Consider the following 15042-nt stretch of genomic DNA (forward strand, 5'->3'; position numbering starts at 1 on the left):
TTTAATATTAAAACACTAAAACGGACCGTTTTTGTGAATTATTTTATTTTAATAAAGTTTTGAATTATTATTTAAAAAATTTGAGCGTTACAGGCGCTCAATGAATCTCGGGATAGCCAAAGCTGTGAAGGAAACATTCGTTCTATCCTTAGAAACCCGCGAAAAAAGGTTGCATTGGTCGCATTGTGGGGCTGCATCTGTACAGACGTCTGCAAAAGCTTCTCAAAATTAGCGGAGAACAGAGAAGGTGCACAGAAGCGCAGTAGAGGGAGCACTATTGTAAAATAATAATAAATATATTCATTTAAAGAACTTCAAGGCTCTTCACTTGCAAAGGCGATATAGTTACCCTTTCCCCCACTCACTTTTGACGCCCCTGATCATAATAAACACACAGTATCATTATGAGCAAAGCTTATCTACACGACTGAAACTTTTGGTTTAACAGCATTTCTTAAAAAGAAAGCATCAGAGATGAAGGTTGGCATGTAGGACAGAGGCAGCCAGAAGAACTTTGCGTCCCAGCCTGGAGAATATCTTGTCTGGGGATGAACAGCAGCCACAGCGTGTTCCATACACTTCACAACCTTCATCAGATCTGGATCTGCCGACTTCATGAGGGTCTTCTGGGTCGCAAGCTTCCCTGCAAACAGTTGGTAAAACATCTTTCACCAATTATCACACAATTCATTTGAATACATAAACTCTGTCATCAAAACTGGTGGTTGGATCTGAACTCACATTTGTCCATGTAGTCACTGCCGTATTCATCTTTGACATCTTGTGGCAACCTCTCCCAAATTTTCTCAAAATTCCATTGCAGGGCACCGGAGTCAGTCACGCTTGTTTTGAAGAATCCAGGTTCAATACATAAAACCTTCACTCCGAATGGTGACTGTCATGATTCCACTATCATGTCATGTTTATTCTTGTTGTTTGAGTGGAGTCATGGCATAACCTATGGTTTTGTGTGAGATTGAGTGATCTTTCTCGTGTCTTGTCATTGTTCCCTACATCTCGTTCCTTGTCAGCCTCTCCTTAGTGCTAATCCCCAGCACCTGTTTCTCGTTAACTATCCTTTGTCTGTTTCCCCTATAAAGAGTCCTCATGTTTCTTTGTCTCGTTGCTCGTGCATTGTATGCAGTACCTGTGAGTCTGTCTGCTGTTTGCTTCACGCCCCCGTCTTTACTTGTTCCTGTCTCCTTGTCTAGTAAGTGTTAGTTTAGTGTTTGTTACCAGTGTTTGTTTATAGTTTAGTAAGTCAGTGTTTCTTGTTAAAATTATATATATCCCTGTCTTGTTTTCCCCCCACGTGGGGTTTTGTTTTGCCTGTCTTGTTTAGTGTTTATTTGTTAATAAATATCCTCGTTTTCCATCAATACCGTCTGTGTCTGCCTGCACTTGGGTTCTCACGCCATGTCTCAACCCGAGTATCATGACAGAATGCACGAGCCACAACAGAACCCAGTAGGCAGCATGGACGGTACGACGTTGTCCTTGCGGTCTCGCCAGGCCCACTTGATGCTTGGATTCCGCCAGGGGAATTATGGTGACCAGGAGTTCGCCAGGGCATTCTCGGCGGTGGCGGAGGTGACCGAGTTTGGTGAGGCGGAGTTGAAGACGATCTTCAACTGCTGCCTCACCCGGCGCCTCACACCGTCAGAGAAGAGGCTGCTGGCTCCCTTGGGGTTTGCGGACATGGTCAGGTACGTGGCCAACCGTAGCGATCCCGGGGGTGAGGTTCCACATGGGACTTTCACCCCACGGTCGAGCGCTGCGGAGGGTATCGTCCTGGCCGCCGCTGCCCTTGGGGAGTCAGTACCCTCTGGCTCGAGCTCCACGGTCGCCAGCCCTTCTGGTGGAGTCCAAGGTGAGTGGGTGGCTAGAGACTCGAGGACGACGTCGCGGGAGTCCTCCTTCCCGGTACTCCCTCGGTTCCCCACTGGCCCGGCTGAGTCAGCCGTGGGCCAGACTGACCGTAGTGGGAGGAGAAGGCCACGTGGAGGACGTCCTGTGGTCCCGATTCCTGTGGTCCCGAGTCCTGTGGTCCCGAGTCCTGTGGTCCCGAGTCCTGTGGTCCCGAGTCCTGTGGTCCCGAGTCCTGTGGTCCCGAGTCCTGTGGTCCCGAGTCCTGTGGTCCCGAGTCCGGTGGTGTCAAACCCCAAATATTTTTTGGGGGGGCGCTGTGGGATGGTGACGGTCCGTCCGGCACCGAGCCCGGCAACGAGCCCGGCACCGAGCCCGGCCCAGCAGCCGCCGGAGGTCGCTGCCCAGCCGCCGGAGGTCGCTGCCCAGCCGCCGGAGGTCGCTGCCCAGCCGCCGGAGGTCGCTGCCCAGCCGCCGGAGGTCGCTGCCCAGCCGCCGGAGGTCGCTGCCCAGCCGCCGGAGGTCGCTGCCCAGCCGCCGGAGGTCGCTGCCCAGCCGCCGGAGGTCGCTGCCCAGCCGCCGGAGGTCGCTGCCCAGCCGCCGGAGGTCGCTGCCCAGCCGCCGGAGGTCGCTGCCCAGCCGCCGGAGGTCGCTGCCCAGCCGCCGGAGGTCGCTGCCCAGCCGCCGGAGGTCGCTGCCCAGCCGCCGGAGGTCGCTGCCCAGCCGCCGGAGGTCGCTGCCCAGCCGCCCGAGTCAAGCCCGGTCCAGCCACCGGCACCAAGCCCGGTCCAGCCACCGGCACCAAGCCCGGTCCAGCCACCGGCACCAAGCCCGGTCCAGCCACCGGCACCAAGCCCGGTCCAGCCACCGGCACCAAGCCCGGTCCAGCCACCGGCACCAAGCCCGGTCCAGCCACCGGCACCAAGCCCGGTCCAGCCACCGGCACCAAGCCCGGTCCAGCCACCGGCACCAAGCCCGGTCCAGCCACCGGCACCAAGCCCGGTCCAGCCACCGGCACCAAGCCCGGTCCAGCCACCGGCACCAAGCCCGGTCCAGCCACCGGCACCAAGCCCGGTCCAGCCACCGGCACCAAGCCCGGTCCAGCCACCGGCACCAAGCCCGGTCCAGAGGAGACCGTCAAGTCCGGCTGCCCAGCCGCCGTCAAGTCCGGCTGCCCAGCCGCCGTCAAGTCCGGCTGCCCAGCCGCCGTCAAGTCCGGCTGCCCAGCCGCCGTCAAGTCCGGCTGCCCAGCCGCCGTCAAGTCCGGCTGCCCAGCCGCCGTCAAGTCCGGCTGCCCAGCCGCCGTCAAGTCCGGCTGCCCAGCCGCCGTCAAGTCCGGCTGCCCAGCCGCCGTCAGCACCAAGCCCTGTCCAGCCGACAATCCAGTCGGCCTTCCAGCCCTGGTCCAGCCCGGCATTCCAGCCGAGGACTAGCCCTGCAGTCCTGCAGGGGACTAGGACAGTTCCCCCCAGGACTACCCCTGTCAAGCCTCCTGGGGCTCCGCGCCCTGGCGCGTCCCCCAGGGCTGGGACTTCCCCGCCCGGCCCTGCCCCTTCTGGACTTCCTGTGTTTTCTTGTTTGCCCCCGCCCCCCCTCCCATGTCTGTTATTTTTGTTATCTCACCCCAACCCTTTTGTTATCATATCTTGTATGCCCCTTGTCATGTTCACCTTGTCTGTCTGGTTTTTGTCTGTTTCCCAGTCAGTCTTGTCTCGTTAGTTACCCCTTGATGAACACCTGGAGGTGCTCATTAAAGGGGGGGCTTATGTCATGATTCCACTATCATGTCATGTTTATTCTTGTTGTTTGAGTGGAGTCATGGCATAACCTATGGTTTTGTGTGAGATTGAGTGATCTTTCTCGTGTCTTGTCATTGTTCCCTACATCTCGTTCCTTGTCAGCCTCTCCTTAGTGCTAATCCCCAGCACCTGTTTCTCGTTAACTATCCTTTGTCTGTTTCCCCTATAAAGAGTCCTCATGTTTCTTTGTCTCGTTGCTCGTGCATTGTATGCAGTACCTGTGAGTCTGTCTGCTGTTTGCTTCACGCCCCCGTCTTTACTTGTTCCTGTCTCCTTGTCTAGTAAGTGTTAGTTTAGTGTTTGTTACCAGTGTTTGTTTATAGTTTAGTAAGTCAGTGTTTCTTGTTAAAATTATATATATCCCTGTCTTGTTTTCCCCCCACGTGGGGTTTTGTTTTGCCTGTCTTGTTTAGTGTTTATTTGTTAATAAATATCCTCGTTTTCCATCAATACCGTCTGTGTCTGCCTGCACTTGGGTTCTCACGCCATGTCTCAACCCGAGTATCATGACAGGTGACATGTTTCTCCTGTCAGACATTAAATATATAACTGAATGAGTCATAAGTAACAGTATTTGGGGTCAGAGAAGATGCATTAAGATAACTTTATTTTTTCATGTTATTGAGCCCCCTAGTGCTGAATGCACAACATTTGAACAGCTTGGACCCCTGAAAATAGAATTCAAAGCAGTCCAACATTTAAATTCCTGTCTGTGGTAACAGGACTGAATATCTCACCTCAGACTGTCATTGAATGCTTCAACTCCATACTTAGATATACAGTACGCTCCTCCAATGGGACTAATCCGTCCAAATATACTGGCCACATTCACCACTCTTCCTTTGGCTCTTTTAATGAGAGGTAAAACACTGAGAGTGACGTCAATAACTCCGTACAGATTGACATCTAACATGTGTTTAAAGTCCTCAATAAGCAGCCAGTCATTAGGAGCCGTCGGGACAGAGACACCGGCATTGTTTACCACAGCCCACAGACCTGTCAATCAACACACACACACATGAAATCATCTTGTGTTTTACTACACGCTCATGTACATGTGAGAGATTTACAGGTCTCACCTCTCTGACCCACCAGGGTTTTGATGGTGTCTGCAGCTTTGCTGATACTGTCATGATCACTCACATCCAAATGTAATGTTGTGAGTTTGTCTGTGGAGATCTTCTTCAACTCATCTTCTCCTTTCTCTGTGTAACAGCCGGCGACGACACGGAAACCCTTCTCATCCAGATGTCTAGCCAAGAGATTCCCAAAGCCAGAGTCACAGCCGGTGATGTACACAAACTTCTCACATTTGTTTGGGACTCTTTTCAATCCTCGGAACCACCGAAACACAAAGAACAAGAGCACGAGGCCAAAGGCGTAGAGTATCATGACTGCGGAGAATATGAAAGAATTGAATTTGTGATCCTGAGAGATGTCTGTCAACATCGATGCAAATCCCAGGGTCAACAAAACAAATTAAGAGGATATTAAATTGGAGCTCCACTGATAAGAGTTTATGATTTAAAGCGGTGAATCATTAACTACGACAAACATCACTCGTTATGAAAGTGCCACAAAACACAAGGTTAGAGATGAATTAGAACTGACATATCTTAAAAATACATCAGTGTTACTGTTTTATCTTTGTGGCTTTTTGTAAGTGAGAATAAATCGTGGTGGTGTGCTTATCAATTGTATTATATCATTAAAGACATCTTGAGCTTTGATAGATAATAACAAGATTATTTGTAAAAGTCACCCAAAAATATCCTGTATGCAAGTGTCACTGTATGAATTTGTTACACTGTAGCAATATTTAATACCAAGGAGCTTTAATGTTACAATATTCATAATAAAAAAGTAAATCCTTCGTATCCATAACATATTCTATGTTATGTTAACATCACCACCCCCCAGTCAACAAAATCTTAATCCAACCAAATTCGCAACCCTGATAATGTGACATTACTCGTTGCAAGAACACTTTAAAAACAATATATTTTGTGAGCATTTAAACTCCCTGAAGTCAAACTGTTGAATTTATTGTGTGATTAAAAACAAACTTCTTTATAGAAAAGGGAAAAGTGTAATACAATCATAAAATCCTGCAAATATGAAACAATAATGTTTAAAACAATTTAACAAAGTGGCAGTAAAGCATACAATAGCTGAATATTGCTATTTGAGTCAAGTATCTAAAAACTGAAGTTTCAAAGAGTAAAGCAATTCATCTAGAGATCTACAAAGTGGCAAAAGATAATCTGTAACTCAATTAGGTTACGGCTCATAAATTGCGTAATAAAGAATGTTCCCATTGACGGACATTAAAGCTAAAATCTGTTGCATGTCATCACACACTTCATAAAATGCAACAGGTAATGACAATTGGAAAAATGGGGGTACATGTCTGTCATTCTTTTGATGCCTTTAGAAAATAATGTGCATGTTGCATTATCTCCTGTCTGCATAGAATCAAAGACAAGGATTGTGTAACTACACATATTTTGTTGCCAACATGCACAATGTAGCGATTTCTTCTTTCACCAGAAGGATGAACCGAACTCACCCGGATGGCACGATAGAGAAATAAGCAACTATAGTCAGTTACATAGTTAAGAAAAATAATTAAAAGACAAAAACTGAAAAGAAACACATTCAATTCTGCTCATCTTGGTCAGGAAATTAACAGCAAATCTACATTTGATGGTGAAAACTCTTTCCATGCTTAAAGCGTGTTCATGAACGCTTGTTACTGTGAATTGTAATGTCCCCCTTAAGATGAGCTTTCTGTCTTAAACTCCTTCCACACTGAGGACATGCGTATGGGCCAGGGGTCTGCAACCGTCCTAAAGATTTCATCTCCAACCCCTAACAAACAGAGCTGAGGCAGCTCATCAAAAGCGTTGCTCACTTGTTCACTCATTCACTATTCCCTTTATAGCTAATGCTTAATAGTCCACTACGTGGGGAAGAGAACGAGTGAACAATTTGTGACACTGACGTAATATATCCTGCATCTGACAACACTGTCGTAGAGATGAGTCTTGACGCTTATGTGTTGTTTTTGGATTGTTATGTAAAATGGTAAAGTTCATTTTTACATTATTTGTCACGTTTATCGTATTTGTTTTTAAAGAGAACATGGGATGTACACTCAAATCAGAATGCATTGTGGGTAAAAAGTAGTGAACTAGTTGTTTACTCAGAATTCGGACAACACTTCAAAATGGCTCTCTTCGGTGTGACTTCTCATGTGCATCTCATAATAATATTTGCGTTTGAAACTCTTTCCACACCGAGGACATGCATAGTGATGCTCTCCAGTGTGAATTCTCGTATGTTTCTCAAAATTTGATTTCTGTATGAAGCTCTTTCCACACGTAGGACATGTGTATTGACGCTCTTCAGTGTGAATTTTCACGTGCACCCTAAGATGACATTTCTGTGTGAAACTCTTTCCACACTGCAGACATGCGTACGGGCGCTCTCCGGTGTGAATTCTCGTATGTGCCTCGAAATTTGATTTCAGTCCGAAACCACTTCCACACTGCGGACAAACATACGGGCGCTCTCCAGTGTGAATTCTCATGTGCTCTTCAAGCGTTGATTTGCGTTTGAAACTCTTCTCACACTCAAGACATGCATACAGGCGCTCTTCAGAGTGTATTCTCATGTGCATCTCAAGATGATATTTGCGTTTGAAACTCTTTCCGCACTCAGGACACGCGTATTGACGCTCTTCGGTGTGAATTTTCATGTGCACCATGTGATGACTTTTCTGTGTGAAATTCATTCCACACTGAAGACATGCGTACGGGCGCTCTCCGGTGTGGATTCTCTTATGTGCCTCAAGATTTGATTTCTGTCCGAAACCCCTCCCGCACTGAGTACATGTGTATCGCCGCTCTCCAGTGTGAATTCTAATGTGATCTTCAAGGTGACTTTTGCGCTTGAAACTCTTTCCACACTGAGGGCAGGTGAAAGTCTTGCCTGCCTTGGTTCGTGGCTTTCTTTTCGAAAAGGAAATCTTGTTCTTCTGTAAACCATCAGAAGACATTTTGAGCATTATAAGATTCTGGGGTTTCTGACACTGACGTTTCTCCTCAACTTCATTCAGTAGTTCATCACTTTCAGTGGCCCCTTTACTTGTAGGATAATATGAATTATTCCTGTATTAGTATTCCTGATAATATTATTATCGAGGAGCAGACCTGCCAAAAGAAAGAAATACATTTTAAAAACAAAATCATGTTGTTTACTCCTTGTGGTGGATGAAAAATTACTTCGAAGTCAAATAAATACATGTGGCAATGGACAAAAAATGTATGTACTTAATATTATGTTTCTTTTTCTCAGAAAAATTCTTATGAAAGTGATCCATGGTCTTACTACAGCTATCAATAGTGTAAAAATGTTGATTTGCATTTTTGCAAGGTTACAAATACGCAACCACAGTTATACTGCCATGATTCATTTTCCAATTACACGTCATCATTGGTATTAAAGTTGGCATGAAACAGAAGTAACGATAGTATTTTTTCCCGTATCGTGACGTTGCCGAGTGAAACGACTTCTGAAATGTGAGAAAAAATGTAGGGCGTAACTTGATTTCTTTCACCAACAACTGATTGGATTGCTAAAAGCTTTAAATGCCAGTTTGCAATCTGTCAGTCATTGCAGCCCCGCCCTCGCGCCGTTCCTCCTGACCGGAAGTGAAGAGAGGTCGTTTCTAGAGGTGGAGGTTTAAGTTTTTGATTAAAGGTTTACAAATGCATTTTTTTTTAATAATGATGTGAACGGATAAATCATTTATGAAAAATACTACACCACCGTGTAAAAACATTTGAATGATATTTTTTTATTTCATGCCGCCTTTAATGACGAGTTACCTCGTCATTAAAAAAAAAACGCTTCCCCGCCAAAGACGAGTTATTACGGCAATCAGTATTTGTACTGTTGTACAGCAGGTGGCGCTATTACACACCACTGGGAAAAAGTACAGAATCCCAGAACCTAGAACGTATATGTTTTAGCGGTTTTTAATGATTGTTCCGAGTGGAATCTGGGCGGAAGCTTTGACAAAAAACGTTAATTATCTCAGCTGCTTAATCAAAATGAGGCATTTTTGTAGAAATCTACCCACATATACAGAGTGATAAAAAACGAACAAATGAAGATAGAAGAATACGGGTTCTTTTGTTTAAAAGCAGAGACTCTGTTCTTTTATTTGACATATTGTTTGTCCATATATACTTCACGGAAAATGTACTGTGAGCCATTTAAGTTGGGTGAAAATGTTAAAAAACGCTGGCGTAGGCTGGCAACTTTATTTTAAAGAGACTGGCAGCGAATGAGTTAATCCATGAAAGTGATTATTTTCAAACTCGGCTGACATTTTCGTACAAATTAAATTATTCACATATTCTTATTCCGTGACAATTTATTACATTTTTTTTAAAGTGTACATTTTGGGAATGTTTTAAAGAAAACAAAAAGGTTACATCTACAATTATAATTTGGTTCTATCTTCGAGCCAATCGGTACTTTGAATGCACAAAAGAGGACCAATCAGGGTGAGCTTTCTTTGTCAGGTGACCGGACAACTCAGTAACAGTGGGATTTCTCTGAGGAAACAGTGCAACGCAAAACAATGTTTAAAAGAAACATCGTGCTTGACTGTTTAATTGATTCTCTTGTTAAGGGGTGCAGCTTAAACTACAGTATTTTTTGTTTTGTTTAAGGGTTTGTTCCTGAGTTTATTTTCATATTTAGCCGTAGACACAACAGTACCCAGCAGACCTCCGGAGGAAGCAGTTGAAATCCTGTGCAGGCGGTGTCCCGGGAACAATCACGTCTGGTCACCTTACATTATATAACACGTCTGCATATGATAAACAAACATAAACAACTGGTTAACATACGGCCATTCTTTAGTTCAAAATATAACAGTTAAAATAACATGAAAACGTGACATTTTGTTTACGGTTACCTCAAACATTGTAGAAATCCACGCTGTTAGCGCAGCTTCCGTGTTGTTTCTGATATTACCGTAAATACAGTGATAAGTGCCGCACTATCTTTGATTGACCTGGGGTTACCGTAATATTTCTTAGACACGAGCACTTGTCCGTGGTGATTAAAAAAAGATTTTAGGCAACATTCAAAAGACATATCCACTCACGAAATAAAGTAACCATAATAAAAAACCTTGGTTACTGTAGTAAAACCATGTTTACCACCACCTGACCGTTGACGTTGAGGGGAGAAACTGAGCAGCTAATGGTGTCCATCATCCTCTATAAAAGTTCAAGAGTCTAGTTCTGCGCTTAACTTTAATGTAACGTTACTACCCGTATACAGAAAATAAATAATAACAAGTAAAATATGATGAAATGTGTTACTTAGTGACACAATAAATGACACAGAGGATGACGTAGATGACATTGAGTTTATACATTTTTAATAATGTAATTTTTACTGTGAACTGTAAATATTTCTACAACATAGATGTAAAACGGAAGAATCCTTAGCAGTCAAATACATATTTTGCACATTGCGCGAATCTATTTTGAACGCGTTCAGAATGAAGTTTGTCCCTCACATTCCACCGTACGCGTGTTTGACGTACAGCCGTTACCGTGGTGACGCTCAGCACCAAATCCTCTTAGCGGCCCGCTGAGCGTTTGTTTTATTGAATTTAAATATCTTTTTTTATTTAAAAACCTTTCTGAGGGTGTAGATTGATCATGGCGTCAGTGTTAGACGCTCTTTGGGAGGACAGAGACGTAAGATTTGACATCACGGCGCAGTAAGTCATCGCGCTGTTTACAATGATGTAATGTAACTAACTGTAGTGATACTGGGCGTAATGTATCTTACAAAAGACAATTTAGAGGATATTAATAATTTTTCTGATATTTTACTGTGCTCTGCAACAACAATACACATTAATATCACAAATACCAGAATGAAACACCAGGAGTTTATCATTAAAAGTAAAACCATTACAGACTTCTTCATTTAGTCTGTTTTGAGTCGTATTCCAGGAGGATTTAATGTGTTGTGTTGGTTCACATCCTCCAGATAACATCCCACCAATAGAACCCAACACATTACCCACAGAGATCATTAGAGTTTCCATTAAATCCAATGCAATTCCAAATATAACCATTCAATTCACTTATGTTTTTTTCAGCAGGGATGGTTGTACAGTATGTGTGTATATGTTTACATTAATCTTACTTGTTGATTCAATCATGAATCTAAGCTGGTGGGTTGATTTACTGTTTCATGCATCTCACAGCAGCGTGTGATTCACTTAAGTCTTATATGTTTACTTTAAGGCAGATGAAAACCAGACCAGGTGAAGTTCTCATCGACTGCCTGGATTCAATAGAGGACACGAAGGGAAATAATGGCGATAGAGGTGCGAGAGCTTCACTGCTGCCGTTTAGTTTCATTGGTTACTGTATTGACAGATAACATCACAGCATTGACAAAAATGTTAGATGCTCACTCATTTGTTATTTGTTTAAGATAAAAGCGGCTGTTTAATGAATAAATGTGATTGTTACTGCTGTGTGAAATGTAAATAATTTTTTGTCTATATTGCTTTGCTTATTCTGAAGTAATGAGTGTATTTTTTATTCATATAGGTAGACTCCTGGTGACCAATTTAAGGATAATCTGGCATTCACTGGCTCTGCCAAGAGTTAACTTGTGTGAGTATCTCAAGATCATTATGTAATAATGTTGCTCGCTATTGAACGAAATCCAATAAACCCTCTGATTCATTCCATCTACTACAGTAAGCCTTAAATTAAAATACATTCTTATTCATTCAGTGTGTGATGATGTTACAGCCAAACCCCAATTGATCATTACCCAAGATTCTGTATAAGTGACCTCGTTTGTGCTTTGCATATGTATTTAACATGGCTGACAAAAGCGAAGCGTTCGATACCTTTACTACAGAGGACAGATGTAAAATTGATCATTGTTGGGGAAAAGGGTTTGGGAATGATCCTGCTTGAGAAAGATATGAAATGAACGGTGTGCATGTGACATAATAATTCAAACATGAGAGGGTTAATTGTTTAAGCAGGATGAGCAGATCATGATCTGAATCGGCTTGTTTTTGTGTGATTATTAACAGCAGTGGGATACAACTGCATTATTAATATCACCACGAGGACGGCAAATTCGGTGAGATGCTGTTATTTGTTCAAGCTAATATTATGACAGTGGAATTGTTTTATTTAACTGCTCATCTAATTGATGTGAAATTTGACCTGTTTACAGAAATTAAGAGGTCAGACGGAAGCGCTTTACATATTGACCAAATCAAATAACACACGCTTTGAGTTCATTTTCACAAATGTGGTTCCTGGAAGTCCGAGGCTGTTTACATCTGTCATCGCTGTACACAGGTACTTTTGTTGTGTTGTGTTTCTCTTAAAAAGCCTTTTACTGCCTCTTAATTCCATTTTAAACAAAAGAAATGTCACGCAAGTCATATTATCACCCAAGGTATATTGAAGTCATTGAAGAAGATATTTTAAGTTAACTTTGTGGAGATTTAAAACATTTCTTAGAGCACAATGAGGTATAATAAAACTAAAATGTGTGTGTTGTAGGGCTTACGAGACCTCTAAAATGTATCGTGATCTGAAGCTGAGAGGAGCTCTGATTCAGAACAAACAGTTGAGACTCCTGCCACAGGAACAGGTTTATGATAAAGTCAATGGAGTCTGGAACCTGTCAAGCGATCAGGTATTAATGTAGATTGTGTCTGCTCTTCTTCTTCTTTTAGTTTAACAACAGCTTGTCTTGACATTCAGCATTACGTTCTGTTTTAGGGTAATCTTGGAACCTTTTTTATCACTAACGTGAGGATCGTGTGGCATGCCAACATGAACGAGAGCTTCAACGTCAGCATTCCATATCTGCAGATTGTACGTTTTCCTAAAGATAATAAAATTGCTCCAATATAATGATTTGTGGGTAGTAAAATCCCAAAATTTTTTCAGCGTTCCATACGGATTCGAGATTCCAAATTTGGACTTGCTCTTGTCATCGAGAGCTCTCAGCAAGTAAGTTGATGAATCCACGTCTCCAGAAAATACTTCTAAATATATAACATGACACTTTTTAAAAAGTGAGTGTCTCCATGCATGTAACCAATGTTTAATCATTTTTTGTTGTGTTTTTATAGACAGGAGGATATGTGCTGGGGTTTAAGATCGATCCGATGGACAAACTACAGGACGCGGTGAAGGAAATCAACTCGTTGCACAAGGTGTACTCTGCAAACCCCATTTTTGGTGTGGAATTTGAGATGGAGGAAAAGGTAGTTACACACGTCAGATATGGTGACAATCTAGAACATTTTGTCACAGATCTGTCTGTTTTATAAGCATTTGCTTTCAGATTAAAAGATTAAAAAAAAAAATTAACAAGAAATATATTTTTGAAAAAGTATATTAATAATAATCACCATAAATTTATATGACCTATATGAATAATGACTAATATGTTTGGTTAGCCTCAGCCGCTGGAGGAACTGACTGTAGAACAGCTTCCAGATGATGTGGAGATTGAACCAGATGAACACACAGATGCTTTTACTGTGAGTTTGACCTCATCTGTTACTCTCACACATCATGATGCTTTCACTCGTGTGAGTGTGTGTCTCAAAATAGATGATCGCTTAAGCCATGACACACAATGTCCCACACACTTGTTGCTTGGCTTCAAAAATATTTTTGTGTTGTGACGATTGTTGTTTATGGAGAGGAATCTTAGTTGTAACGTATGTTGTATTACATGATTAACGGTTTGCTTGTTCTTTTTCTTTGTCAAGGCTTACTTTGCAGATGGAAATAAGGTAAATAGATTATAACTATCGATTTCTGAGTATTGAAAATGTTATTCAGTTTATGTAGTATAGCAGCTTGCAATACTAATAATTGTTATTATAATGTTGGCTTGAATAAGTTTGGGTTTCTATTTTCCAATTCTTGAGACCCAAGTCTAATAGTAAGCCCTTCGTTCATTCATCATTCCAAACTCTCTTTTTTTACATTATGCATGTCTATCGGTTTCAAACGATCTCCAAATCCAGCATTATATCCACCGTTTATATAACATAACATCCATCACTGAAATGCAGTGAACAAACAAACAAACACACCTTAACTTCTCTCACTATCGCAAGAGTAACGAGCTGCCGCTTCATGACAACAGCGCAGCCATCTTGATAAACTGGTCTTCCTATTCTTGTCGGTTGGCGCGTGAGCAGGTTATTTATTTCACCTTGCCGTTGGCGTGCTTTTTCATGAGAATTGCACAAATAAAATGAATAGGCTCCATGTTATGAAAAATGGATCCTGACTTTCCGAAACATGTTGGAGTTCAGGGGGAGTGTATCACAGAAATACTACGTCATACGTCCAGCTCTTTTTTGACAAGTTGACAATATTAATCATGAGTAGCCAGCACGTTTTACAGTGTAAAGAAGTCAGAGTGCATGAAATAGCATGTTACTCCACGAGCAAACATTAAATGTCTGAATGTTCATGCTTTTGTAGTGATGCATTATTTCTCTCTTAAAGCAACATGATCGTGAAGCGGTGTTCTCTGAGGAGCTGGGTCTGGCTATAGAGAAGCTGAAGGATGGATTCACACTACAGGGACTCTGGGAAGTCATGGGTTAAAACTACGAACCCTGTTATGACCATTAGACATATAGCTTTACAGGAGTTGCACACGTAAATATAAATAAATGCATTGTTTCCAACATCAAGTTTGTTTAAAAAAACGTTATTCATGATAGCATTTATTTGATAATATCAAGTTTACAAGTCAGATATGAACAACTTAAGGGTACTTTGGATACATATGAATGTATGTATAATATTTATACTGAATGCCGAATCTCATTTGTACATTAGAACCTGTACAGTTGTTTTGTGTAGAGAGCTGTTTACATTTGTGCTGTAACAAAATGTTGTGTTGAGATGGATGTTCAGATGTTCATAGGAGCTCTTATGTCTCTTCTCTGTTGCTGTCCGGGTGCTTTTTAGGAAACAGAAATAAAAAAGTTGGCAAAAACATGGAAATAAATAACAATCCAGACGTTGTCTCACCCTCATGTGGTCCAAACCTATACACTGTTTTCTGTAGAGATTTTTTTAAATGACGTTTGTGTAATGCTGCAATTGCTTAATAGAGATTGATGTAATAAAGTCTTTAGTGTTAATTACATCAGAGCTATAGTGTGACACATCAAGAATCAGATTATTGGAATTTTGCTGGCTGTAAATTACATCTGTGAGATCTTAGGGGAATAGACCTAATTCACAGCGTGACGTGT

The 15042-nt window shown here is 42.4% G+C and overlaps 2 protein-coding genes and 1 pseudogene across 3 annotated transcripts; 1 reads left to right on the forward strand and 2 right to left on the reverse strand.

Annotated features, from left to right (window-relative positions):
• Positions 1–419: 419 nt before the first annotated feature.
• On the reverse strand, positions 420–5101 carry LOC130427114 (retinol dehydrogenase 7-like; annotated as a pseudogene).
• Positions 5102–5689: 588 nt separating this feature from the next.
• On the reverse strand, positions 5690–9914 carry LOC130427376 (gastrula zinc finger protein XlCGF7.1-like). Of its 2 annotated transcripts, none has more exons than XM_056754818.1 (3): positions 9658–9914; positions 9468–9549; positions 5690–7879 (listed from the first exon to the last, which is right to left on the reverse strand). In XM_056754818.1, exon 3 carries the CDS (start codon positions 7732–7734, stop codon positions 6871–6873), a length of 864 nt encoding a protein of 287 aa, XP_056610796.1. In that variant the 5' UTR covers positions 7735–7879; positions 9468–9549; positions 9658–9914; the 3' UTR covers positions 5690–6870. The 2 variants fall into 2 exon arrangements, with proteins under 2 accessions (XP_056610796.1, XP_056610795.1); XM_056754817.1 differs by having other exon boundaries at positions 9459–9549.
• Positions 9915–10270: 356 nt separating this feature from the next.
• Positions 10271–14804, forward strand: bbs5 (Bardet-Biedl syndrome 5). Its single transcript, XM_056755183.1, has 12 exons — positions 10271–10476; positions 11012–11094; positions 11324–11389; positions 11824–11873; positions 11970–12097; positions 12305–12440; positions 12527–12622; positions 12698–12760; positions 12883–13017; positions 13213–13296; positions 13531–13554; positions 14282–14804. The coding sequence occupies exons 1-12, from the start codon at positions 10415–10417 to the stop codon at positions 14381–14383; spliced, it is 1029 nt and encodes a 342-aa protein (XP_056611161.1). The 5' UTR covers positions 10271–10414; the 3' UTR covers positions 14384–14804.
• Positions 14805–15042: the final 238 nt, after the last annotated feature.

This window comes from Triplophysa dalaica, chromosome 8, assembly GCF_015846415.1.
Source record: "Triplophysa dalaica isolate WHDGS20190420 chromosome 8, ASM1584641v1, whole genome shotgun sequence".
Lineage (NCBI taxonomy): Eukaryota > Metazoa > Chordata > Actinopteri > Cypriniformes > Nemacheilidae > Triplophysa > Triplophysa dalaica.